At 41.3% G+C, this 25,341-nt stretch overlaps 1 protein-coding gene and 1 pseudogene across 1 annotated transcript; both read right to left on the bottom strand.

The window, feature by feature from the left end:
- Positions 1-1,693: 1,693 nt before the first annotated feature.
- Positions 1,694-6,671, bottom strand: LOC136463162 (meiotic recombination protein DMC1 homolog B-like; annotated as a pseudogene).
- Positions 6,672-8,296: 1,625 nt separating this feature from the next.
- On the bottom strand, positions 8,297-12,897 carry LOC136466953 (polyadenylate-binding protein-interacting protein 8-like). The gene is made up of 10 exons (XM_066465491.1): positions 12,150-12,897; positions 11,395-11,505; positions 11,269-11,313; positions 11,067-11,139; positions 10,871-10,983; positions 10,512-10,571; positions 10,117-10,164; positions 9,959-10,027; positions 8,770-8,831; positions 8,297-8,673 (listed from the first exon to the last, which is right to left on the bottom strand). The coding sequence occupies exons 1-10, from the start codon at positions 12,606-12,608 to the stop codon at positions 8,616-8,618; spliced, it is 1,098 nt and encodes a 365-aa protein (XP_066321588.1). The 5' UTR covers positions 12,609-12,897; the 3' UTR covers positions 8,297-8,615.
- Between the last annotated feature and the right edge of the window lie 12,444 nt (positions 12,898-25,341).

Consider the following 25,341-nt stretch of genomic DNA (forward strand, 5'->3'; position numbering starts at 1 on the left):
AAGAAAATTTAGAATTAGCCCAATTCACCCCCCTCTTGGGCATCTTGATCCTTTCACACTTGAAATAGATGCTTGCAACATATTTGAAAACGCATGAAAACACTTGAAAAACACAGCATTGCCGACGGCTACAGCCTACCTGGTGGAGAACTACAGTTGCGCAGGCTCCTCTTCCTGTTGACGACGCGAGGTGGATGGGGGCACAGCCACCCTGGGCACTTTTTCACCGAAAACCGAAAACCGAACCGAACCGAAATCGAACCGAATAGTCGGTAGTTCGGTTTTTCGGTTCGGTTTCGGTTTTCAGTTCTGTGAAGTTCGGTGTTCGGTTTCGGCTTCGGTTTCTATGCCATACCGAACCGAAAAACCGAGAAACCGAATAGTCGGTAGTCCTGCTGGCTGGAACCTGTTTTTTTCCTGTTGTTTATCAAAACTGATGGAGTACTGTGGTTTATTATCAAGAATGAACTACAAATTTGTAATATTTAATTTGAGCATTGAATTGTTAAGTTTGTAACAGTCTTGAGTCTTCAAATAATATATTGTGCTGTGCTGTCAGTTCTAAATCATGTCTGATGTTTTCTTACATCGGTTTATTCGGTTTTAACCGAACTAAAAAACCGAACCGAAATTGGTCAGTTTTTGGAATTTTAGCAAACCGATCGGGGTCATTTTCTAGAAACCGAAATTTTGGAAAACCGAAAAAACCGAACCGAACCGTCGGTTAAAACCGAACGCCCAGGCTGAGGGCACAGGCGCAGGCACGAGCCTGCTCGGGCACAGGCACAGCCTCCCCTACCTCCCCTTCTGCGACGGGCGAGGTGTATGGGGGCATGGCACTGGACGGTGGTGCGGCGCGGGCGCGCGGAGTAGCGAGGGAAGGGATCGGGTGCCTTGCAGGAAGGAGCAACACTGGAAGGGCCGGGCACGAGAGAGAGATGTCGGAGCAGGCGCTTCATGCTTGGGAGGGAACGGGGAGAAGAGAGAGCCCTGCTACGGAATCTTGTGGCAGCGGGGCCGAAGGTGCAGTGCAGTGAGGGGCTTGGAGCAGCCGAGGAGGACACCAGTCCGAGTGGAGAATTTTTCTTTTTTTTTTTTGCGTAGGAGGGAGGCAGGACTGGGAGCCGCTGTCCGATGGGACGGACTGCCCATGGCTAAGCGTTTCCAGTTTAATCATTGGTGAATATGGTATGACAAAAAAAATGAATATAGGCAAAAAAAAACAGCTTGATTTATCTTTTAGTAGTTTGATTTGTTTGGTTTTTAGGTATGCCCAACCGACGGCTAATGCTCGAATAGAATGATTTGTACACTAAACTCATAAACACAACCAAATCTTCGTTATAAACGTAAGGCAATGAGTCTAATTCCCTATCTTTAGAGTAACTCCAAGATACAAATAGAGATTGTGATGAAAAAAAAAATACCCTCCAACAACTTTTTTTATTTAGTTATACAAATATAACCATCTTGTATTCTGGATTTTTCTCGCTAGCCAAAAATAGAAAACAAAAATAGCTCTCTAGAGTGTGCACAAGATATATAAAAATCGATGGAGAGTGGAAAGATATAGAAATTGCTTTTTATGTAAATGATGATTTAGAGAGTGAGCTTTAGAAAGCACAGTGCCATTTAGGCAAGTATGGAGTATTAAGCATGTAGATGGGCATGCATGAACAACTAACAAGAAAGAAGCACAGTGCCATTCAGGCAAGCATGGAGTATTAAGCATGTTGATTGGCATGCATGAACAACACAGTAGATGGTCTCTGGTCTGCCTAGAAGTCTTTTGGGAAGCCAAGAAAACATATACAACTGGTTCCATCTCAAATTCCGTGGCAAAAATAACCCAATGGGAGGCCTCAGCAACATAGAGTTTTGCCTACTTTTTCTATGTCAAAGATAAAACAAAGTAACACTGCCGTAACTTTTCTCGAGGTATGTATACCCATGTATGTATGCTATGAACTTCACTGAAGAAACATGAACAATCTTTGGACAGAAGCACTCTGGCTGGAAACTGAATCAGTCTTTTGCGTCCATGATTCCACCTGACGTAACCTGGAAAACGTGCTATTAGTCAAGGGAAACAAGTTACATGTATCACACTGATAATTTGTATCATCTAAAACATTCAGTGATTAATATTTGCAGGTAAGGTTCACTATCACTAGAGTTTGCTATGTAAGCAAGGCAATTTAGCTAGATTTTATCGAGCTGTGAAAGTAAGGTGATCATTAGCACAAGCAGTAAACATGGACTATCAAAGCAAAAGGATATAGCTTCTCCTTCAGGAAGGTTAGGTGCATCGAAGATCTTGCAGACACGTTGTTCGCCTTTGCCTTTCCTCAGCATCAATCTGATGGTGGCAGCATGCGCCAACACATGGCCGCCTGCTGGTTTCTTTGGATCGGTTATGAACATACCACCACCTGGATCAGCAATCACTGGAACACAACAAGGAGACAGCTTAGAAATTGAAATTCATTCATCTGTAACTCTTGGAATAGATATAGGGCTAAATAGCAATGCCCACCTTGGTTGGTGATGTACACTGCAACATTGAACTCCTCAGCAATCTTGGTAAGTCGGGACAGCATCTGTGCTAGCTTTTGCTGCAATTTCACAGCAGATACACATAAACAAGCAGATAAAACAGCACCCTTCAACATTTCTACGAGGTGCCTACTGCCATTGAAATGAGTTGACGAGAATACCTGACGCTCTGCAAGTTCACCCCTGCCACTGAAATCAACACGAAATAGTGCAATCACAGAATCCACAATCTGTTTCCAGGACGATACAAATACCACATGAACACAACTGAGATTATCAAAAATCAATGCACTTCACAGTTCCATGCCTACCAGAAGCCTGAAAGGTTCTTCAGCCATCTTGGCAGCAAGGCCCAGGAGCAAGTTGTACTGGTGCTCATAGGTGTATGCACGAGCATATATGATCTAACCAGAAACATACAAAAAATTAAACAGCCAATTTGGTCTGAGTCATGAAATGGGCTAATAGAAACCAGAAATGTTAAATGCATGGAATTCATACATTGTCGAGAACAGCATTGGCATCCATCCCAAATCTCTCAGCAATTGGCACAATGCGTTCAGGTCGGCTGAAAACTTCATTAAGGAAACAATTTGAAGATGATAGGAATAAATATAAACTCTTGGGAGAATAAGCTGGACAAATTACTCATGAAATTCCAAAGATACAATGTTCCCTCAGTGTCAATGTAGGCAACCTTCCCATTCCCCCCATGCATGTGGATTGGAAGCTGCATTTTCATCAATCAGAAATAAGAGAGTAGTTCTGTTGCTTCTATGTTTCCACAAATTCTATTAGTTATGTTGTTTCTATGTTTCCTCAAATTCTATTGCTTCTATAGTTCCATGGTCTACGTGCTATCTACAAAATTTGATACGGGGGATGAACCTGAGTGGAGACACATAGAGTATGAGCCAACTGGGTCTTCCCTGACCTGCAAGACAACCAGATGACACATATTTCAAACTTAATATCTAGAACTGAACTCAGAAATATAGTTACAAAAGTGCATCATAAGTCAACATTCACTGTGACTATTCTCAGTAAATACTCAAGAGGTTTCTTTCATTTGCATGTAAGATGTTTGTGGGTGATTGTGTGTTGTATACAATGGCAAATTGCTCCCAGTCGCAGCAATAGCATACAACAAAAAATTGTTTCATATACTGTTCCCTTCAGGAAAAAATATAACCCACCTTAATTTCATTATCATTAAGGAAAAAGTCTACCTGACCCCCTCAACTATCATACTTGGTCTACTTCACCCCCTCAACTATGAAACCGTCTGTTTTACCCCCTGAACTATCTAAAACCGTCTGATTTACCCCCTGGGGCGGTTTTAGCGGCGGTTTTGCTACACTAACAGCGGGTTTGCCACAGTGACAGCGGTTGCTACAGTACCCATGGTTTTGAATTTCCTTTTTCTTATTTATTTCCGATGAATTTTTGAAAAATCATAGTAAATCATAGAAAAATCATAAAATGAAAAATCTAATTTTATTGGACTCCACATGAGTAGATCTACATAGTGAATATATAATACGGTATACTTTAGTACAAAATTTTTACTGTAGCCTTAGATTAATTGGAAAATCTATTTTTGTCTGTAATTAATTAGAATAATTCATAGCTGCAGCTTCTATGGTCCAATTGTGGTGAAATTTTTATGGTACGCTAATTATTGTATGCTTGAACTATAGTAAAAATTTCGTCTCTGTAGCAAACCCGCTGTTACTGTAGCAAAACCGCCGCTGAAAACCGCCCCAGGGGGTAAATCAGACGGTTTTAGATAGTTCAGGAGGTAAAACAGACGGTTTCATAGTTGAGGGGGTGAAATAGACCAAGTATGATAGTTGAGGGGGTCAGGTAGACTTTTTCCTTATCATTAATGAATCACTTCACATCAAGAAAATGGTGAGGAATTGTATTCATGTGGTTAAGTTAGCAAAGCAAAAGCATGATTAGAAGCTACAAGAAGAATTGCTAGTGCTAGCAATACCTCTGGAAGATGAAACAACAGAAAAAGGTGGTACAAGAGGGTTAGAAAGGTTGTATCATCAACCTAAATGCACTAATACATAACTGAGCTAGGACTAAATACATTTATTACAAGCGTGGCCCCTTATCATAAATATCAACTATACACATAATATGGCTCCTGCAGCAGAACTTCAGAGAAAAGGAAACAACAGGAACAAGAACATCAGCAGTACCGGAACTCCCCGAATGCCTCTGTGATGCAAAGTGTTTCAATCCCTCCTTCAGATTTAAACATGTCCATCTATTAGACTAATGCAATGGCACGACTGATCACACAACAGATTTCAGATATATTACCGCCAAGAAGCTCATCAAGTGCCTGGCTCCCAGTTGTAATCCGAACAACAGACTTCCGCTTCAAAATAAGCCAAAATAAATCAAACAGCCTTAAAGGAAAACACATATGAGAAGTAATTAAAAGTCCTCAACCATATTCAATAACTAATCAACTTTTGTCAGTTAGTTTACATATTACAAGCAGTCGAGCATTGGTTATCACTCATCAGACACCAAACTGGTAAATGCAATTTTCTTACCTTAAGAAGGAGATCAGTTCCTGTCATGAAGCCCTGGTTCTGAGACAAATAAACAAGAAGAGAGATTCAAGATACCATATCATACATAACTGGTTGCATGGAAGTTTAGTATGCAAAAGCAACTTAAAGGATCAGACCAGGAGTTTTTCAGGCAGCCTCGCAGATCTTATCAACTTTTGCTTCAGATAAACCTTTGATTCCTGTAAGGTTCTGCAAGACAGTCCATAAATTAGAACAATAGCCATATGTGCAGAATATTGAACACATTAAAGCAAAGCATGCAAGTGCCACAAACAAGATATCAATTTAAGCACTGTGCAAAAAAAATCAGACAGACAGAACAAAGATTTGGGTATTGGGATGCAAAGTTCAGAACCTTCTTAGTATGCATCATTAGGCCATTGCAAGTGTAAATCCCTGCATCCTGCAGCTTCTTCACGTCTCCTGCATTTATCCCCTGAGAAATCACTGTGACAAATAGATGCATATGCACCACAGGTTAGCTTGAACGCAGGAACTATATATGCTGAGAACTCAGATCTCAGATTAATAGAGTTGGACGACACAAATGGAAAATACAACACAACATGAATACTGTTTCCCAACAAAATCTGAGCCCAAGCCTAAAACCCTGAGTGCACCAAAATGACCTTCATAATAATTTGCTAGAAAAAAAAAGCTAAGAGTATTCGCACAAAAGTCCAAGGATAGAACGAGCTAATTTCGAATCCCACTGTATTTTGTTCATCGTTTTGACGGAATGAGCTCATAAACTCAGATGAAAGCTAAATTCAGATTAATCTACGCAGAAGCAACGGTAGCACACACTGATGAAAACGAACTAGCCGCAGGATTTCGATCAAATGTGAGGAAAACTAAACCCCACGAACTCACGCCACGATGCAACGCTAATTGATTCCCAAAACACTCGAGATTTTTGGGGAATTAGAAGGAACGCAAAACCCCAACTACGGGCACCCAACAGAAACAAACAAATGCCGAACACCAAGCACAAATCGCACCAACTCGGACCGGAATTTCCCAACCCAAAAGCGAAACGGCAGAAGGCGGAAGCGATCCGCCCGCCGTGGAAGGCAGGCATGCAGCATCGATCAGGGTGTTACTGGTAGTAAGGCGCGCGCGCGCGGAACAAGTAATGCGGGAGGCGAGACGGGAGGAGAGAGGGCGCGACGTACGCTTGTCGATGGACTCGAAGCACTCCTCCTCGTCCTCGACCCTGTCGGCGTCCATGAGCTGGAGCTGCCCGCCCTCCTCCGCGTGCCTGGACGGCGCCATGTGTCGCTGCGACTGCCTGCGGTACCGCGATCGGGAGACCGGAGACGGAGGATGAGTTGGCGCGAGTGCGGGATACGCGAGCGGCGGCGAGAGGAAGGGGGAGGAGCGGCGGTGCGTACCTGCGGGCCGCGGTCGGAGGAGGCGGCGGTGGCCGCGAGCTCGCTCGTGGGGTGTGGGGCTTGGAGGAGGGGCAAGCGGACCGGAGGCGAGACCGCGAGAGACTGTTGGGGGGAGAGAAGTGGCCAGTGGGTGTCTCGTGTGCCGCTGTGGGGGGTACTTGAAGGCTGGCTAACTGGACCTTCGCGCTCTCGAACGGATCGGGCTCGGCTTATCGTTGGGCTGGAATGGGTTGATGGGTCCGACCAACCAAGTCCAGCCCAGAGAAGTCGCCGTCGCCGTCATCCATGGATGGTCCGACACGATGAAGTGGACCTTGATTTTGCGGCCCAGAGTATACACCACGCCCGAAGTCCATTGAGCTTTGGACACGACCAGCCATGACGCCATACCATAGGATTGACACACTCCTCTATCCAAAAAAAAAAAAAAAAATCTCGCTTGGTTTTGCTTTTTTTTTCGTCTCACGTTCCTTAGCCTTGCACAGTTCTTATGCAAATTAAAACTGATAGCAAACATGTTCATATGTTACGATGAAAGTACAATTTACTATGCTTGTACAGTCTTCGCGCCCGTAATGAGATATAACCATTTTTGTTGGATTAATTGGATTTAGCCTAACCTTAAATCAAATAAATTTAAGTGTTAGTGCAATAAATAATTAGTTCTGTATAAGAAATTGATTAAAGATTGACTCAACTTAAATAGATGACTACTGCATGCACCTACTATGAGTTTAAAAATATGGAAGGCGAGTAAATGTCCACATGCACAACGTGACATGAATGGGCTCACAACCTGTTCGCTTGGTCGTATTTGGCTTATAAGCTATGGCTTATCAGCCAACGAATAATATTTTTCTCTCACACCAAACCAGCCAACAGTACTTTCAGTCATGGCTTACAAGCCAAACAAGCCTAAACGAACAGGGGTCAAGTGGCTAGACCATGACGTGAGTGGTGTTGTGGTGCCAATGAAGTTTTTGCGGCTCGAAGCTCCAAACGAGAGTGAGTACGAAGGACGAAAGAGCGAAACAACGAGGGTGAAAGTAACGAGAGTGAGTATGAAGGACGAAAGAGCGAGCTCCAAACGAGAGTGAGAATGAAGGACAAAAGAGCAAAACAACGAGGGCGGTGAAAGTAGCCCATAACTTTGGGGGCTAGTTGGTCTTTGCCCATTTGTTCCTTTTGATGATTTTTGTTGTACTGGTCATATTCTTAAAAGGAATTGTATGAGTTATCTTTTTTTCTTTAATATAATGATACGTGCATTCTTCGTGTTTGTTTCAAAAATATATATACCACGCAGGCTGGTAGCCATAAGCAAAAGATGAAACACTGCCCAAAAATGAATAGAAGACGAAACAAACAATGCCCCGGGATTCAATGGGTGGCCTCCGTCGTTGCTGGATCCGTCGCTGCCACCGGCCACCGTGCAGTCAATCTCCAGTGCACGATTAACAACGGAAACACATGTCTCCTGCATCCAGGAAGGGTAACGATGCAGGAGTCGTCGTAGGCAATAACACTTGCGCTCAGTCATGGGAACACATGCCGAAACCCACAAGGCCACCATCGATCTTTTGAGCCACAACAACGGCAGCATGTTAAACACCAGAAACACATGCTTTATGCATCCACGCAGAGTGCAGGCCAACGAAACAGGAGTCACAGGAAATAAACTGCATATGCGTATCAGCCAAAATGGGGGAAAAAAAATACCAGCAAGAAATGTACAATCTCTCACACAGCTAGAAGAAATGCCAGAGTTATTCATTCTTCTTCCGATGCCTGAGAAAGGCCGTTATAGACGAATCCATACATAATTAACATAAGCGAATGAGAAAAAAAGAAGGGAAATGGTGCATGGGTCTCTAACAGAACGAAGAACATTAGCAGCAGCAAGTTGGTTTCCTATGACTGATTTAGGTACTGGGACACTCTCGGGACGATGACGGCGTCACTGATCCGCGAAGCAAGGGTTCTAGGGTGGTCATAGCTAGAAGCAGCTCTGCCCGGGATGATTTGCCATTGGTGGCAGCCTCAAGGGTGACGGCGGCTTGGAACGGGCTCAGTTGGACATCACGCGAGGAGACCGCGGACGGACTGGTGTCTTGGAAGGGCTCACCCTGCACAATCAAGGACATTCCTTACAGTAGGTATCACGGTATTTCATGACACTCTTTTATGAATTCACGAATATGGGTTGCTAACAGAATGTTTACCTGATAGGAAGTAAGCCAAGGACCATACCACTGAAGTTCAAGGCCATAATTGCACTTTCAGCCTGAAAAAAGAAGCATGCAAAACGAGAATACAGATGATGTATAAATCGACCAATCATGGCACAAATGGCTTAGACTATGTATCAATATGATTGCTTGGGCATACTTACTGAATTAAAAAAGAAAGAGCACAAAAGGATGGACTAGAAACCTCTCTAATCATGTCTTTACCCAAATGCTTTAAGAAGGATAGTAACTTGAAACAAATGTAGTTCTTTCACCTATAAAAGTAGGTTCTGGTGGACTACAGAAAACTCTGATTTTTAAGTCTTTGCCAATGAAACATTTACTCCATGGAGTAGCATGTTTTTTTTAAGAAAATGGACCAAGGACCGTCCTGTTTCGACCAGTTAAAATATAATTGGTGTGTATTGTCACAACATCTGGAATTATTACAAGTTTCTAGGACAGAGCAATAATAACAAGTTTCTAATTCAGGAACATTAACAAGTCTCAGTGAATGGATTTTTCCAATTAACATAAACTAAGTCTTGATCAACATTGAGGCAAAGAGAAATATAATGAAAAATAACTAAAAGGAACACCAACTTGGACTGAACACAAAATAACGAAATTGCGAGCAATGCACAGAGTAACTGCGCGACTTTGGTATAATCAAATATGTCCATTAAAAAACTCGTCCTTTGAGTGCACCTTTTCAATTGATAATGTTTGTAAATGTTAGATATGTATATATCTAGGGGTCTAATTGTAATTATACTAAAGTCCTTTGTGACTATATATATATATAAAAGTAACCCAACCCAAGGGGTGAGAGGTGTTCAGCTATTCTTTAGCATGGTATATATCTAGATGTCTAATTATAATTGTACTAAGTCCTTTGTGACTATATATGACAGCCATCCAACCCAAGGGGTGAGAGGTGTTTTGCTATTAGAAACCAATCTAATTCACATAATTCTCACTGCTAGGCCCCATTATTGTGTACCAGTAGTACTTGAAAGTTGACTGAAATCTTAATTGCAGTCAGAATATATCACTAAAGACCTTATTTCACTTAATTCACATAACTCTCACTCCTAGGCCCTCTTATTGTATACACATTTGAAAATTAATTAAAATCTTAATTCCATCAGAATATATCAGTACAAGACATTATTTTACTTACTTCAGCAAACTCAACAAAAGCAATGCATGTGGAATGTACATAGTCACCAAGGAGTCTCAGCCGAGAAACCTAGACAAAGTGTTAGATGGCAACCATTTTAAAAAAAGAATATAAATATTCCAGAACAGACACTCTATACCAACAGTTTTATAGCATACCTTCCCGCACGCTTGCTGGAAAAAACCCTTTACATCATCCTCTGTAACCTACAGATAAGTAGAGGGCAGAACCCATAAGCTACAAACTTTTAACTTTTTAAGACATTTTTATATTCACTATTAATCATATGTATCAAATTTAAGCATTCACCAATCATTTCAGGACAGGAGGAAAAGCTCATTAACGAAACAACTAATCTAAAGCAAATTAAGCCTTGATTTGGAACCACCCACTATAATTTAAAACTACAGTTAGAAGATCTGCAATTCAGTTTTAAAAGATTACACAAGCACTATTAAATACAATGTTGATCTCTGAATCTGATGATAAGCATCTTATGTGTAATCTGAATCTAAGTTTGCAACCACACAAACCAAAAAAAAGGCTTACATACCTTCTTATCTATGTTAGTACAATATACAGTTCTCGATACCATTTCTTTCTCATCTTCAGTCTGTAAAAATAAAGCATTACAACTAATGTTAGCAAAACTTTTATGAGAACTGCTTCCATACTCCGTCAACGAGGAAAAAAACGAGCGGCCAGATTTGGGTTAGGGTTGGACACGGGCTGGGTTGGATGAGCCGGGCCCAAGAGAAGAGCAAATAATTAAATGGGCTGCTTTAAGATTTGTGTAATTTCCTTTTTTAGAAAAAGAAATACTGGTACAGTTCTCCACTTTTATACATGAAAAAAACAAATTTCAAGGTGTGATCTAAATAAAAGCATTGCCATCAGTCATCATTGACTTACTCGAGGAAGAAATTTAGGGTTGACAGGTAGAATTGCTGTTTTGGAAGGCAAAACTCTAACAGGATAGTAGCCAAGTATGGTTCCCCCAAGTGTTAGTGCTGCTCTTGCACCAGCTGCAGAGAAAGAGAAACTTCGCCATCACTGTTTTATTGTTACCAATACAGTAAATGAAAACATAATGTCTCAAGGATGTTACCATCATCAGCAAACTCGATGAACGCAAAGCGCAGGACAGAATGGGGGTCACCACAGATACGACAATCTACCACCTACAGGTTAACAATAGACATAATGTTACAAATAACAAAGATCACCCAGATGCTGTCATCAGCCATCACATAATTAAGAGGAAAAATCTAGCACCATGTTTTTTCCCGCAAAAGAATCATAGAACTTACTTGCCCGCAGTTAGAAAACACTTCAGCGAGCTTCTGCTCAGTCACCTATAAAACAAGAAGAAAGAAATGTAACAGCATTGACACAGGAATGGCAATGCAAAAAGGCACTGCGTTTAGTTAGCTCACATGCTGATCAATGTCAGAGACGTAGACGGTCCGCCGCACACTGTCCTCCCTATCAGCCCGTCGGGGCCGGCCTCCCACCCTTCGCCTCCCCTGGTTGAAGCTGTTCCTTCTCTGAAATCAATCAGGAGGGCAAAGTCAATTTGTCGTCCTACCACCGGAATCAATAAATGAAACACAGAATCACACCATCTTTTTGTTCTGAAATTCTAAAAAGGTAAACGGAGGCCCACGAAAATGAATTGTTGACATCAAGCACAGTAGCCCATCACTATCACATCGATCCACGTATCAAGTTCTTGGCAATTGTCGTACCACTAGCACTGATCATTCATCAATGTTATCTGGTTAGCAGTTTAGCACCCATCAAATCATTTCTTAATAAACGAAGAAGATGAAGTTGTCATCTTTAGCAGGGGGAGGTTCTTTATATCATAGTGCAATATGATGATTCTGCAAATGATTCAGATGAAAAATCTTCTTAACAGAACAAAATTATAAACCCTGCCTCAGTGCTTAAGACTTGATTTTCAAAAGATAAAACAAGAAGGGAAAGGCGACAAAAACGAAATCCTATGAAGAAGAAAGTGATCAGCATGTCCCGACACCCCCATCAATTCAGACGATCGGGATACGCAAATCACCAAATCCTCCAGCGATCACAGGAAAGGAAAGGTCAAAGAAACACCAAAACCTCCCAAATCGAGACGCGTAGAATAAAGAACCGTAAAAAAACGCAGAATTCACAGCTCACCGACCCGGCGATTCAGTGGGTGGCCGCCGCCGCCGCCGTTGCTGGATCCGTCGCTGCTAGAGTCCCTGCCCCCGCCGCGGCCGCCGCGGCCTATCTCCAGGCGCCCGCCGGCAGCGCCGTAGTACTCGGCGGCGGACACGAACACAGGCGCGTCGGCGGAGAGCACCCCTCCTCCCGCCACCGGCTTCGCTGCCGCCGGCGGCACGGCGACTGGAGCCGTGCGGCGCGACGACGGCACGAACTCCTGCGCGCGAGGGTTGAGCTTGGACATGAGCTCCTCCAGCTTCCTCAGGTCGCTCTTGTAGTCCTCCGTCTCTCCCGCCGCAGCGGCGGCATCGCCCTTCACCTCCACCTCCACCTCGGCCTCCGCCTCCGGCGCCACCGCGACCTTGGCCTCGACCCGGATCGGCGCCTCCGCCGTCGCCGTCGCCGTCGCCGTCGCCGCAGCCTGCACCGCCACCATTATTGCCTCCTCGCGCACTTACCTCGAACGAAGAGAGATAAAAACACAATCAATTATTTTCTTTTTTCTCTTTTCTTGTTCTTGGGTTGGTGTGCGTTAGTTTTGCTGTTGGTGGTGACAGTGATACAAGAGGGGAGGGTGTAGTCAAGAGGAGGAAGGAGAAGTGCAGATACGGCACAAGAGAAACGATGGAAAATAAAAACAGGAGAGTGAAGGCCGTTTTGAGAGGGTAGTTGGCGAGAGAGAATCGGAAGGGCAGGAGCTCGGTCAGAGGCGTGGAGTGGAGGAGAGGCACGTGCACGTCACGGCCCTGCTGCCTTTTGTTCCCATCCCCCATGGCCACCGCTTCGGTCTCTTGGCGCACGCGGCAGTCCACTGTCCACGCCTCTCCCGGATCTCCTGTGTCTAAATTTAGCCGGCGATAGCCCTTTGATTGATCTCAGAAATTCTGATTCTGCTGCTCCGGCGGCATTTGCATTACAGCGGCAACTGTCTTTGACTGCTTGCCACCCTGCGGCTGCATGCATGCATCTTCTCAGAATCTGCATCCTTCCTCGTTACATCTTGTATAGAAAAAAATAGGAAAAATTATTCTGGATATTTGTTTGTTCATCGGAAAATGTAATACTAAGTTTTACTCTCTCTGTCCTAAAACAAATACACATCTCGCTTTTCCAGGAGTTAACTTTTTAAAAGTTTAACCATATATATACAAAAGTGTATTAATATTCATGATGTAAAATAAATATCATTAGATTGAGTATGGAATATAGCCTCGTAATAATCTTATTTGGAAATATAAATGTTGATATTATTTTTTATATTTCTTAACTTCTTGAAAAACAAAATTTGTATTTATTTTAGGACGGCGGACTACATCAATATAATTTGTTGCACCTGCTCCCTGAGGAGGGGGGTCTTGATTTTTGTATTAATTTTGTTTCCGCCTACCGGTCATACTGGACCTAATTATTAGGAGCAGAATTTGATGAAATAATTATAGAGATCTGTTCGTATCTAGGTGTGTTGAAACCTTATTCTTACGATGTTATATTAATTTGACAAATTGGATTGATTTTATTTGATTAATCCTAGAAACATATTAAAATTCTACCCACATAAGTAAGATACAAGTATTCATTTTTAGTCCACTCAACCGTAGATTGCTAATTATATATGAAACCGAGTGTTAATGAAAAATATATATAATAAGAAAAGACACCGACCTAAGAGGAACCAAGCGTTTTTTCATAGAAGAAATAGACATCTAAATTTGAGTTGAAGACAACTCAAAATACCTGAGTGATTGCATACATGATGACACCTTCCATCCACTGGTTGAAGTAGGATTACTTTTTATAAAAAAATATAAATAATTACACTTCTCCTATATTTTATGTGCCTGAATTTTAAGATGATTTTAGACAATACTCTTATAAATATATTAATATTTAAGCTTATAATTACCGTTTACTCTAAAAACTCTAAAAAAAGAAGAAAGCATAGCCACTTCTCTTGCATTGGCAGCAAACAATAGTTCAATTTAGCAACCAAATACTTAATCAATACCCTGCATCCAAAATACAATAAAGAAAATAAAATCACATACTCATCTCAATCCAATATTTACCCAAATCAACACCTAGCAACAACAACTCTAGAGGTGAAGGAGAACACCACTGCGGCAGTGTGCCGCAGCATCTTCAATTGTTGTTGCTAGCAGCGTTGTAGAGCTTGAGTACCCCCTATTGCTACTCGGTGAGCGTATCACACAGGATCTAGATACCGTTGCTTGGAACCGTACGATTGAACAAGTTAGACAGTGGATTGAAACAAGACATCTCACAAAATGAGTCGAGAGCCATATTTGTACCGTGGTGCAATTTACTCTTTTTTTTTCTTATCCATAAACCCTCTTGTTTAGTAAGAATATAATTGTAATCAACAATAACAAGAATGATGTCAATCAATGGCATGAGGGTGGCGATAAACCTAGTTGTTTAAATATCGGCATTTAGATTTGAAGAATTCAAAACTAGCAACGGGGACAAGAAGAAAATAAGCTCCTGGCGCTGAAAAGTACTTGCCATAGACAATATAAATAGAGTACATGGTGAGGCAAACTTACCTCATTTTCCTTTTTGTATGGTTATTGCACCATATATGTGGCAGCCATATGAGAGTGAGAACGGAGGTGATATCAATGGCAAAACAAAGATGCAATATACACATCTTACATACAAAGCCCTTTGTGTGGACTTATGAAGATTGGAGCTAGTGTTGTTGCACCTGAATAGAGACCGCTCTTTTCATTTCTACCATCTAGTTCTATGTATCTGGTCTCCTTAAGCTTGTAAAATTTGATAAGTGTGTGTATACATATCGAGCTGATAATAATTTAAATGCCGATACCAATATACAACTTTAGGGCCTATTTGTGTTTTTTTTTTGCTGGCTTTCTGCCAGTCAGAAGCTAAAAAAAAGCCTAGCCATTGAGCTAGTTTCTTAAAAAATGAACTAAAAATTAAGAAGCACATTGAGAAATAGCTTTTCTAGCTTTTAATTTGGTGTGCTAAGAGGCTAAAGTTTATTACAAAAGTCAATAACAAAAAATCAACAATTAGAAGCCATAAGTCAGCTTTTAAGCTAAAAATAAATAAATAAAAACTCTACAGCTCAAACAAATAGACCTTTAATATCGAAACCATTAACTTTAGCTTCTAAACATGACAATCACTCATGCGAGAGTTGTGCTATGAGATGTTACAAAGTTTATGGATGCAGCCAATCCGTGGTTGTCAAATTGAGCACGTGAGTGAAAAGGCAACAGCAGGGTAACCAGAGGCGTTCGACAAAAGCTTAGGGTCTTTTCTGTTATTTTTATTTTAAGGAGTATAAGGACAGGGCTTTCATTTTCAGCAGACTGTGGCCTGTTGTGGGACACGAAAACGTGAACAGGGCAGGAACATACTGGAAACCCGATCTTTAGCTATCAACGGTTTGCATCTCACTGTCCTACGGGCCTGCGTATTTTACTGCTTGCTGTAGTCTGTAGAGAATAGGCGTGGTCAACGATCTAATTAAACAGCGGAATCAGTTAGCTATTCTTGATCCAACAGACGATTAGGGAGCTTCTAAAAAGTGGAAATAAAATTTCAGAGTTGAATGATGATCAGGAAAAAAAGAGTATTGTGTTCAAAAAAAAAGAAAAAAAACGAGTAGCAGGAGCAGCATCAAGAATAATATAGCGCCATTTGTATTCATGAGAAGAGGGAAAAGGTGTAAAGCTGTCATGAGTTACACGTGGACAGCAGCTGCTTAGTTAGCGCAGCGTGATCGACGGTAAGCCACGAACGCTAAGCTGCTAACTGACACAACAAACCATGAAGACGATGCTCTTTATGTGATGATATGGAATGGATCCGGTTATGTTGGGCAGAGACGCAGAGGCATGGTTATCTTATTCTTATTCCCCAGTTGACTCAGCTATGCCACGATCACGACGGAGCTAGCTGAACTGAGCTGACCCAAGCACACAGCACACACCAGCCAGTGGAGAATCTGCGGCAGAAAGATCGGTGCTGAACTACGTGCTCAAGTAGGAGGAGTGTAATGGGAACAGAGGATTAGCACTTGGGCCTGGGAATAGATTATATTCTTCCAAACACCCAAGGGTACGGTTCCATATGCGTGGAAACGATTCGTGCATACTAACCACTCCTATCACACTTGCTTGCTTCCCTGCCGTATGATTCTGCCAAGTCTTCTGGGTAACTATCCAACGATCACCTAGCTAGATGTTGACACAAATTGTTCAAGTCGCAAATGAGTATCTAGAATGTTCAGGTCGCAAATGGATCGGAAGAACGCAGCGGATAAATAACACGCTTTTGTGGTCAAGAGTGGTAAGATTTACAAGCAAACCAGCAAAGGATAGTTATCGTGCTTACATGAAGAAAAATGACTAGTTTTCGGGCAAACTAGCAAAGCAGACATGGAACGCCCGAGAGGGACCTGTCGGAGCAAGAACTTCAGCGAGTTGCCCTAGATCAGCCAGCAAGCATAGAGCGCCGTCCTTGGTCATCGGATCAAGCTATGAAGAGCGACATGGAGGTTAGAAGAGATTACGAGAAAGGGGGATAGAGAGTAGATTGGTTTTTTGTTCGATTGTGTGTTGAATACCTCAATCAGCCATGATTTCCTTATATTTATAATGAGAGGGTGGTCTTATCCCGTGCGGGGCGAGGTCGAAATCCCGTGCAAATCACGTCAAAATCAACTCAAATCCGAAATGGACAGCAAAAACCAGCCTGGGCCGATATTGATAACAAAAACCAGCCATGACCAGTACCAAAACCGGCTTGTGCCGGTTTCTGTAGGGCGAAACTTTTTCAGGAGTGGGGTTTTCCTATCACTCCAAATTTGATGTTCTATATGCATTTCAATCGTCTCGACGAGAGAGACACAATGATGAAGTCCAATTTGCAATTTGAACAAGTTGAAAAACCATCCTAGACTGGTTTGTAAAACCGGCTCATGCCAATTTCGGCTAGCTGAAGCAAAATCTTTCCTAAAATTGTATTTTATTTGTTGCGCATTTTAACACACATAGAGGCTAGTTTGGAAACCGGCTAGGAACGGATCACCTTCTTTTGACAATTTTGAATGTTAACACTAGAGAAAACATGCCCAATGATACTAGGAGGTGTTGTTTGTTGCTTGTCCCTTTAGGGGTTGTCGCACTTGTTATTGTTGTTTTGTTGTATTGTTTGGTCTAAATTCTTTTTTCTTTTTTAATATAAACGACGGCTTTTCTGTTTGGTACTAGAAGGTAAGCTCTATAAGTGTATATGCGTTAACGATTCCTTGGCAGCAACTAATGTTTCCGGACGATGGACCTGTTTGCTTTTTGACTGGGGAAGGTTGCATGGCACATGCATCAGGCCCAGGCGTTGGATTTCATACCCTAGGGTCTGGAATCTGGATGCATGCCTGGCTAAACTTGTCTGGCCTAGGGTACAAAGCAAACAGCCCCTAAATAGTCAGTCGCAAGAAGATTAATACTTCCTCCTTCCTAGAAAGAAGATCGTTATAGGATATATGTAGATTAAACTTTCTTAACTTTAACTAGTTTTTGTAGAAAATACATGCAACATTTAGATCTTCAAGTAAGTTCATTGTGAAAGTATATTCGACGATCTATCTAACGATACTGATTATATATTATAAATATTAATATTTTTTATATATAATTGATCAAAATTAAAAAAAAGTTAGCCCATTCGGCTCTGATTTTGGATGATTTCGGATGATTCAATAGTATTATGTGAAAGAGAATAAGTTGAAACAAGCTGAAACAAGAAGAGAACTGATCAGTCGAACACCCCCGTTGTCTTCTCGGAAAGCGAGAACGACTTCTATATTGGGACAGAGGTAGCATTGTCATACTGTACTTGTTTGGGGATGGTAGTCTAGAATGTGTTTAAATCTAGGGACTAAAGTTTAGGGATGTCATATAGGAATGTTACATAGGAGTGTTTGGATAGTAATAATAAAATAAATTACAAAAGTCATTAGTAATCCACGATACAAATTTATTAAGCCTAATTAATTCATCATTAGCACATGTTTACTGTAGCACCATATTATCAAATTATGTACTAATTAGGCTTAAATAATTCGTCTCGCAAAATAGTCATAATCTGTGCAATTAGTTATTTTTTAGTCTATATTTAATATTCTATACATGTGTCAAATATACAATATGATAGAGACTAAATTTTAGAGAAGAATCTAGATAAGGCCACGCGTAGCTCAATGTGTGCAATGACGAAAAGACATGACACAACAAGTGAAAAGCTCGGTACTCCACTGTGAAGGCAAACGTGTCACGCAGGGCAGCGAGACGAGACAATTGGACAAGGCATTAGGTTTGGGTGGGGGACGGACGTGGCTAATCGTGATGCTTATTGAGGCTGTTCGCTGATTGGTTTTTGGGCTAATAAGTCTGATTGATGCTGGTTTGGTGTAAGAGAAAAACACTGCTAACTGACTAATAAGCTCTGACTGAAACCAATAAACGAACATGCTGATCATTACGAACAAAAGGTGCAGAGCAGCCACACATATGTGACGGCCGTCCCGGCCAGTCACAATGTTTGCATTTGGCTACTGGAAAAAGAGATTGGCCACGGACAAAACTAGCAGCTACTACCTCTTGATGATGACCTGTCCAAGAATGGACGACGTGCGCGTCAAATTCATCACAGATTACGTGCCCATAACAATGGGGAAATGTTTGTGCAAAATTGATCTATGCTTGGAAGGACGGCGTCCAACCTCCAACGCATATGAAAAATACCACGCCCACACGTCAAGTACAGATCCTTGGAGATTTTTTTGGGGACATCAAAAAGGATTTTGTTCAAACACAAGTTCTTCCTCCTCGATTTTTTTCACTAAACACGTTGAGAAAGATAGGGCCGGAATAATGTTAACCGTAAATGCACTACGGAATGTTGAGTACGGTTGAGACCAAAATGTATGAACGTATGCAAATTAACAACTTACAGAATTTACTGACAAAGAGTTTTAGGGATTGATTGACAAAGTGCTCCGGTGCAAGGCATAATCCAACTAGTTGACGGAATTTTACCTTTTCTGGCAAGATTTTTCACTTATAGCCTCACAACTCCGATATATGTCCGCCATTTTATATCCAAATCGAGTAGTAGGCAAGAACTTTATGACCATAACGGATTACCGAAAGTTGGAGAGAAAAGAGCGGAAACCGAGCTGCATTTGCTGCAGCCAGCCATTCATCTCTGCAGAGCATATATTCCGGATCGGGAATCGCTTCCATTCCATGAATGCTACACACTACTCCATACTGGAGTAGTAGAAACTTCAACTCCATGATGCTGCAGATGCTCTTCCTCCTCAGAATTGTCTAGAGAGACCGGCCTCACCTACCACAGCAATTAAAAGGCATCTTTCTTTTGTGAGCCTGCCCAGAAATTCACTATTCCAGGTTGATGCTGTATGTATGGGCATGGAGATGGAGGAGGGACTAGAGTCTCGAGCATGTGTCAAAAGTACTGGTCCACCATGGTACTGTAGGGTGGTCCCATGAGGCTATTTGGGCCGATGAATGAATGCAATATATATAGTTATACAAAAGTATTAGTATCATCAGGGATATAAGGCATGTGGCGGAAAATTCACAGGTAGGTTGGTCCGGCGTACTATCGTTCATAAATATATGTCGTTTTCGCTCTATAAGAAACAATTTTAACTAAATATAAATATACAAATATAAATATTTATAGTACACAATTAATATCATTAGATAGATATTTGAACCTAGTTTTTTTAATAAATTTATTTGAAGATACAAATGTTATAAATCGAGCTAAATTTTCGGCACGAAAACTAATGGCGACAGATAATTTACGACACAGGAAGTAGTTGCCAACCCAATAGATGTGGGACTTGTGTCTCTACAGTATTTTATTGCCCTTCCTCCGCTAGCCGCTATTCTGATAAGCCTCCAGCTAGGTCCAACAATTCCATGGCACATCGTGATATGGTCCCAGTGCTAGCTGAGGCACAAGCCTCGCAAAATGTCACTAAAACACTCTATACAATTCAAATGCGCATCTATATATATAATATATTGGCTTCCAGGTAAGTCAATTTGCCCAATGTGCAGTTTCGTACTTTTGCATGGTTGAGTTTAGGAAGGAATTTTTTTTAAAAAAAGGAGATAAACAGGTATAATGGTATTGAAATCAAGGTGCACATCTTTTGGCCGGTAATTTTACGAAGTCAATACTTTGAATGGCAAATTTGTGAAGCATACTCTTTGGCATGCATGACAAATAGTCAATTTTCTCGTAGGTTATATCTTAAATATGATTAACTTTATAATAAAAAATAATAACATTTAAGGTATCAAATAAGTAGATTATGACGATATATTTTATAGTCTATCTAGTAATACTAATTTGATGACATAATATTAATGCTTTTTATAAATTTAGTTAAATTTAAAGTAACTAAAATTAGTATAATTCTAAAAATTGGTTTATTTTGAGAGCTGTTAAGGAGCACCAACGGAAGGGAGGATAATGGCTAAAATCAATTAATTAGCCTACATAGCCGTGCTTATTGCCGAAGACCGCGTGCCGCGTGCCGCCAACTCTCCTGAAATCCAAGTTAAAAAAAAAAAGAACTCTACCGAACCACGTCATCAGGTCACGGCCATCCACCCTACTATAGCATATGGTGTCTTCTTGAAGTGGTTGGGACTGGGCAGCACGAAGTTGGGCTCCTAGGAACAGAACTACGAAGGATGGTTACTGTATCATCACCTAATGGTCACCAATAATTAAATTATATATATGTTATACACCTATGGTTCCTCAAAGTAGCTAGTAAGTAATATAGCCATACTGATTGCTGAATATCAAGGCGACAAACAAAAGGCGGAAAATTAAATCTGCAACCAATATACAGTATAAGTGACAACGAACGCCTTCCTAACAGTGCTTAATTTCTGAGTAGTATAATCCTTCACCACCAACCGCTACAACAACAAGAATCTCCCGAGGGGCTGTTTGGATCCCCTCGTTCGGAGGAATTGAAATCTACTTAATAAATTAGACTACTTCTTGTAATTTAACATTCCATCACTTTTCAAAGATCACATGCAAGTTTATCTCAAATTCATAGGGTGGAAGATGAAAACTCATTCTATGGATCATCATTCTACATTTCTACTTTGTAACTTATAACACGCTCTTCAACTCTCTCTCCGCTATGGTAGAAATGCAACACATAAGTATCTTTCTCGTATAGCCATGCGAGGAGACCGCGACTCGAATCCGAGACCTTCCGGTCACGGGCGGTAAGACTCTACCGCTTGCACCAGGCCCGCCCTTCGTATAGCCAACAATAATATACAAATAAAATCCATATATAACTATATTAGCTTAGTTAATATGTATCTAAATTATGATTATTAAAATAAATTCAATTCCAAAGATCCAAACGGGACTAAAGGAAATCCAGGATTCTCACTCTTGTTCTCGTGTTTTTCAACATTTCCCACTATTACAGCACATTGCGGTCGCATTTAATATATGGACTTGTGACTCAAACCGGATGTGTATTTTGATACATTGTATAGATTGTGGGCTTGATGTAATCATATTACTTTTATTTTTTGAACGAACCGGTACGAGACAGTGCCCACTTTTTATTGATAGAGAAGAAGGTACAACCCCTAAGGGTAAAGAAAAAAACATTAATAACAAAGGACCAGCCATAAGAGGCGAGATCTTAGATAGAGTGCCTAAAATATCATAGAGGCAAGTCACCACATATTTATCCAAAAAATTCAGTATATTATACTTCTGCATTCTGAGCCTTGTCAAAGTAAAATATATTTTTTTATAAAAGTTAGTTTTTTATTAGACCGGGTAGTTATTAGTCAAATATAATTTTAGAAATATTATTAGTTAAAGTGTCATATTCAAGTGTCAGAGAATGCGTCGATGTCCTAACGTACGTTTCCGGTCAGTGGAAGTACAAAACAAAAAAAATGGTGTGCATCAATAGTTTTCTCTAGTCAGAATATAACTAGAGTAAAAGTAAGACATGTTAAAAGTAAGCATTTATCATTAGCAGAGCTTCTGGTGCTATGGAGTATGGACAGACTTAAGTGGTTTTCGCCGAGGTTGAACTTTTTTGATATGTTATTACTGAGAGGAGAAGTGCCAAAGAAGAATGTGCCTTTCTCAAATGGTCAGCCTTTCAAGATGGGACCATGATCTCAACAGAATATATGGAACACAAAAGGACAATCCAGGATATAGACACCAGCAAAGACCAGAAAGACTCATGTCTTGACGCCACGTCAGCAGACACATGGCACTTGTAGGCTTATCAGCCGTACTTTTTCAGCGAAATAATAGTGTTTTTCTCTTCCAATAAATTAGCAAATAGTACTTTTCAGCTTGTCTTTTCAGCAAAGATAACGGGGCATTGCGTAAAGCTGAGAGCCTGGGACTAAAACATTAGGCATCAAACTCAGCAAGACGCCACCGCTGATGTCGTTGGGAGATTTCACCGTCGGATTCTTCAGAGAAGTAGAGAAGTTCAGGCTTCCTTACCGGTCATCATTCACTTTCAAGGGAGTTCGGTCGTTCATTGCGCGGACAATGGAGGAAATATTTCTGCAAAGACTTCCTTACCAGTTAGTCAAACCTCCACCATTTCATCTACGATATCACCTCCTCCTGATCTTTCTTGTTAAAAAAAATAGTGCCGGCACTGTCATGGAGTACTAACATCCTCTTTAATCGCCTTGGAATTCTTTGGTCTCTGTTCTCCTCTGTCTCCATGTATGAATGGGCATGACATGTTTCTTGGGCTGCAAAGATCGGTTTTGGTCAAGCTTATTGACTCAATAACCGGTCGAGTTCGTACCATGATTTGTGTTTAGTTTAAAATTTTCAAGCTTTCTTCAGTCACCAGTCCTGTTTTCCACGGGAAAGTCTAAAGTACCTGCCCAACAGAAATCTCTGAACGTTCTGAGAACTTGGGGAGATGGATCGGCCATGTGCATCTTTTTTTGGGAATATAAAACCAAAACGCATGCCACCTTGCAAGGAAATCACTTAGTACATACATTAGTCTAAGACGGAGAAGCAGACAGGATGACGAGGAAAATGTCGCTGGAGGAGGACACACGACAGCATCAGCTGCGAATATGTCATATATGCTACGCTCCAAACGTGATTCAGTTACTTAAATATTCAGTCACGACCCCTCCTGGTCTTGGAAACCACTTGCCGTCAGACACAAAACTGTGGTCGCAACAGGCATGGCACATGAAAGTGCACAGGAGTACATATTTCTATCAGTGTCATCAGGTGACAAAGACAAGAAGATTTTACAGTACATATTTAGGGCGTGTTTAGTTCCGAAATTTTTTGGCTTTTGGCTACTGTAGCACTTTCGTTTTTATTTGACAAAAATTATCTAATTATGGACTATTTAGGCTTAAAAGATTCGTCTCACGATTTCTCGACTAACTGTGTAATTAGTTTTTTTTTCATCTACATTTAGTACTCCATGCATGTGCCGCAAGATTCGATGTGACAGGTACTATGCAAAATTTTTTGGATTTTGGATGGAAGGCCTTAGCGATATTCATCATCAATAGAAAAGGTACGAGCAGGTGTTGTGTGTGACGTGTGAGCAATCTTCTACTACTAATACGTAAGTAGTTCTTCCCTAAAAAAACAGCCCGATTCCAGTAGAAGAAGCAGGGTCCACGTCGCTCTATAATCTCGTGACCGTTGGATTTTTCATCGTGCGGCCATGATTGATCGGAGCGGTCTGCCGCTTCTCTTTCGCTTCCATTGGCTTTTCCTCTGCTTCTCTCAGTGTTCTGCGGCTTCTACTCCGGAGCCGGCCCACCGAATATATACGCGGGCTTCGGATTCCCCTTCGTGATCCTTCCAGCAAAAAAAGAGAGGCCGGCCTCCACCTTACCTCTTCCCCATCTTCCCTGCTCCTCCCGCAGCTCGGCTCGACGCCGTCGTCGCTTGTGCCCCCGCCCGTGCCTCCTGTAGGGTCGAGATGGCGGACTAGAGGGGTGTGAATAGTTCTTTCTAAAATTAATCATGCCAGCTAACCAAAACAAATACGAACTTAATACTATCGGTCCAGCCAAAACTATACCCCTCTGTCTAAGTTCACAAGCACCTTGATCCACCAAGTGTGCTTGAGGTTGAATCATCATGTGCATCACTTGTGGTATCATCATCAATCTTGTTAAGTGAACTTATAGTAGATCGATCATCATCATCACTTGACCATGAGGCGGAGCAATCTTCCACAATCACTGAATTGTGGTCATGCTTAACACACTCATGCACACTTTCCTTTGGATCATCCACCTTCTTGAATTTGCCATCATCCCAAGTGTAGGAGTCACCGTAGGAAGCTTGGAGTGCCATCCACATATCATGAGCACTCTCCAAATCCCTCACACGTCTAAAAACATTATTATGTAGAGCACACGTTAGATAGTAAAGAGGACGTGTATCAAGTTGTAAGCAATTCTCTTGTGCTTGGGTTAGGTTCTCCTTATCCAAGGCATCACGAGAAAAGCCAACAACAATGATCCACCATACCTTGGGACCCAAATCACCGAAATAATCAAGTATATGATGTTTTCACCGTGCATAGTGTGTGCCATCGAAAATATATGTGTCACACTTAACATCTAGCCTAAAGTTCGCCATCCTCTCAGGTCAGTGAAGACCACAAATAAGAGACCAAGCTCCGATACCACTTGTAGGGTCGAGATGACGGACTAGAGAGGGGTAAATAGTTATTTCTAAAATTAATCGCGTCGACTGACCAAAACAAATACGGAATTAATACTATCAGTCTAGCTAAGACTACACCCCTCTATCTAAGTTCACAAGCACCTTAAAGAAGATCCTAATTAGGCAACAAAGGTGCTGGGCTAGCTAGAGCTCACCTAATCAATTTTAGAGTAATGTCACATAAACCTATGCACTAGTACTTTAACAACCGGGGGAGCTCCTACACAATCTAGTAAGTAAAAGCACAAAGCCACCTAAGCTCATTAGCAATGCTCAATAACATGGCTACATAAGCCAAATTAGAGAGCTCAAATTACTTTGCTACACAA

Source organism: Miscanthus floridulus, chromosome 7 (genome assembly GCF_019320115.1).
Source record: "Miscanthus floridulus cultivar M001 chromosome 7, ASM1932011v1, whole genome shotgun sequence".
Taxonomy (NCBI): Eukaryota; Viridiplantae; Streptophyta; class Magnoliopsida; order Poales; family Poaceae; genus Miscanthus; species Miscanthus floridulus.

Excerpts from the sequence above, each read along its gene's own strand:
- LOC136466953 (XM_066465491.1), bottom strand. The coding sequence starts at position 12,608 with ATGGTGGCGGTGCAGGCTGCGGCGACGGCGACGGCGACGGCGACGGCG. Across the intron at positions 11,506-12,149 it reads GCCACCCACTGAATCGCCGG|AGAAGGAACAGCTTCAACCA; the intron begins GTCGGTGAGCTG and ends GATTGATTTCAG. Across the intron at positions 8,832-9,958 it reads CTTTTGTTGAGTTTGCTGAA|GCTGAAAGTGCAATTATGGC; the intron begins GTAAGTAAAATA and ends TTCTTTTTTCAG.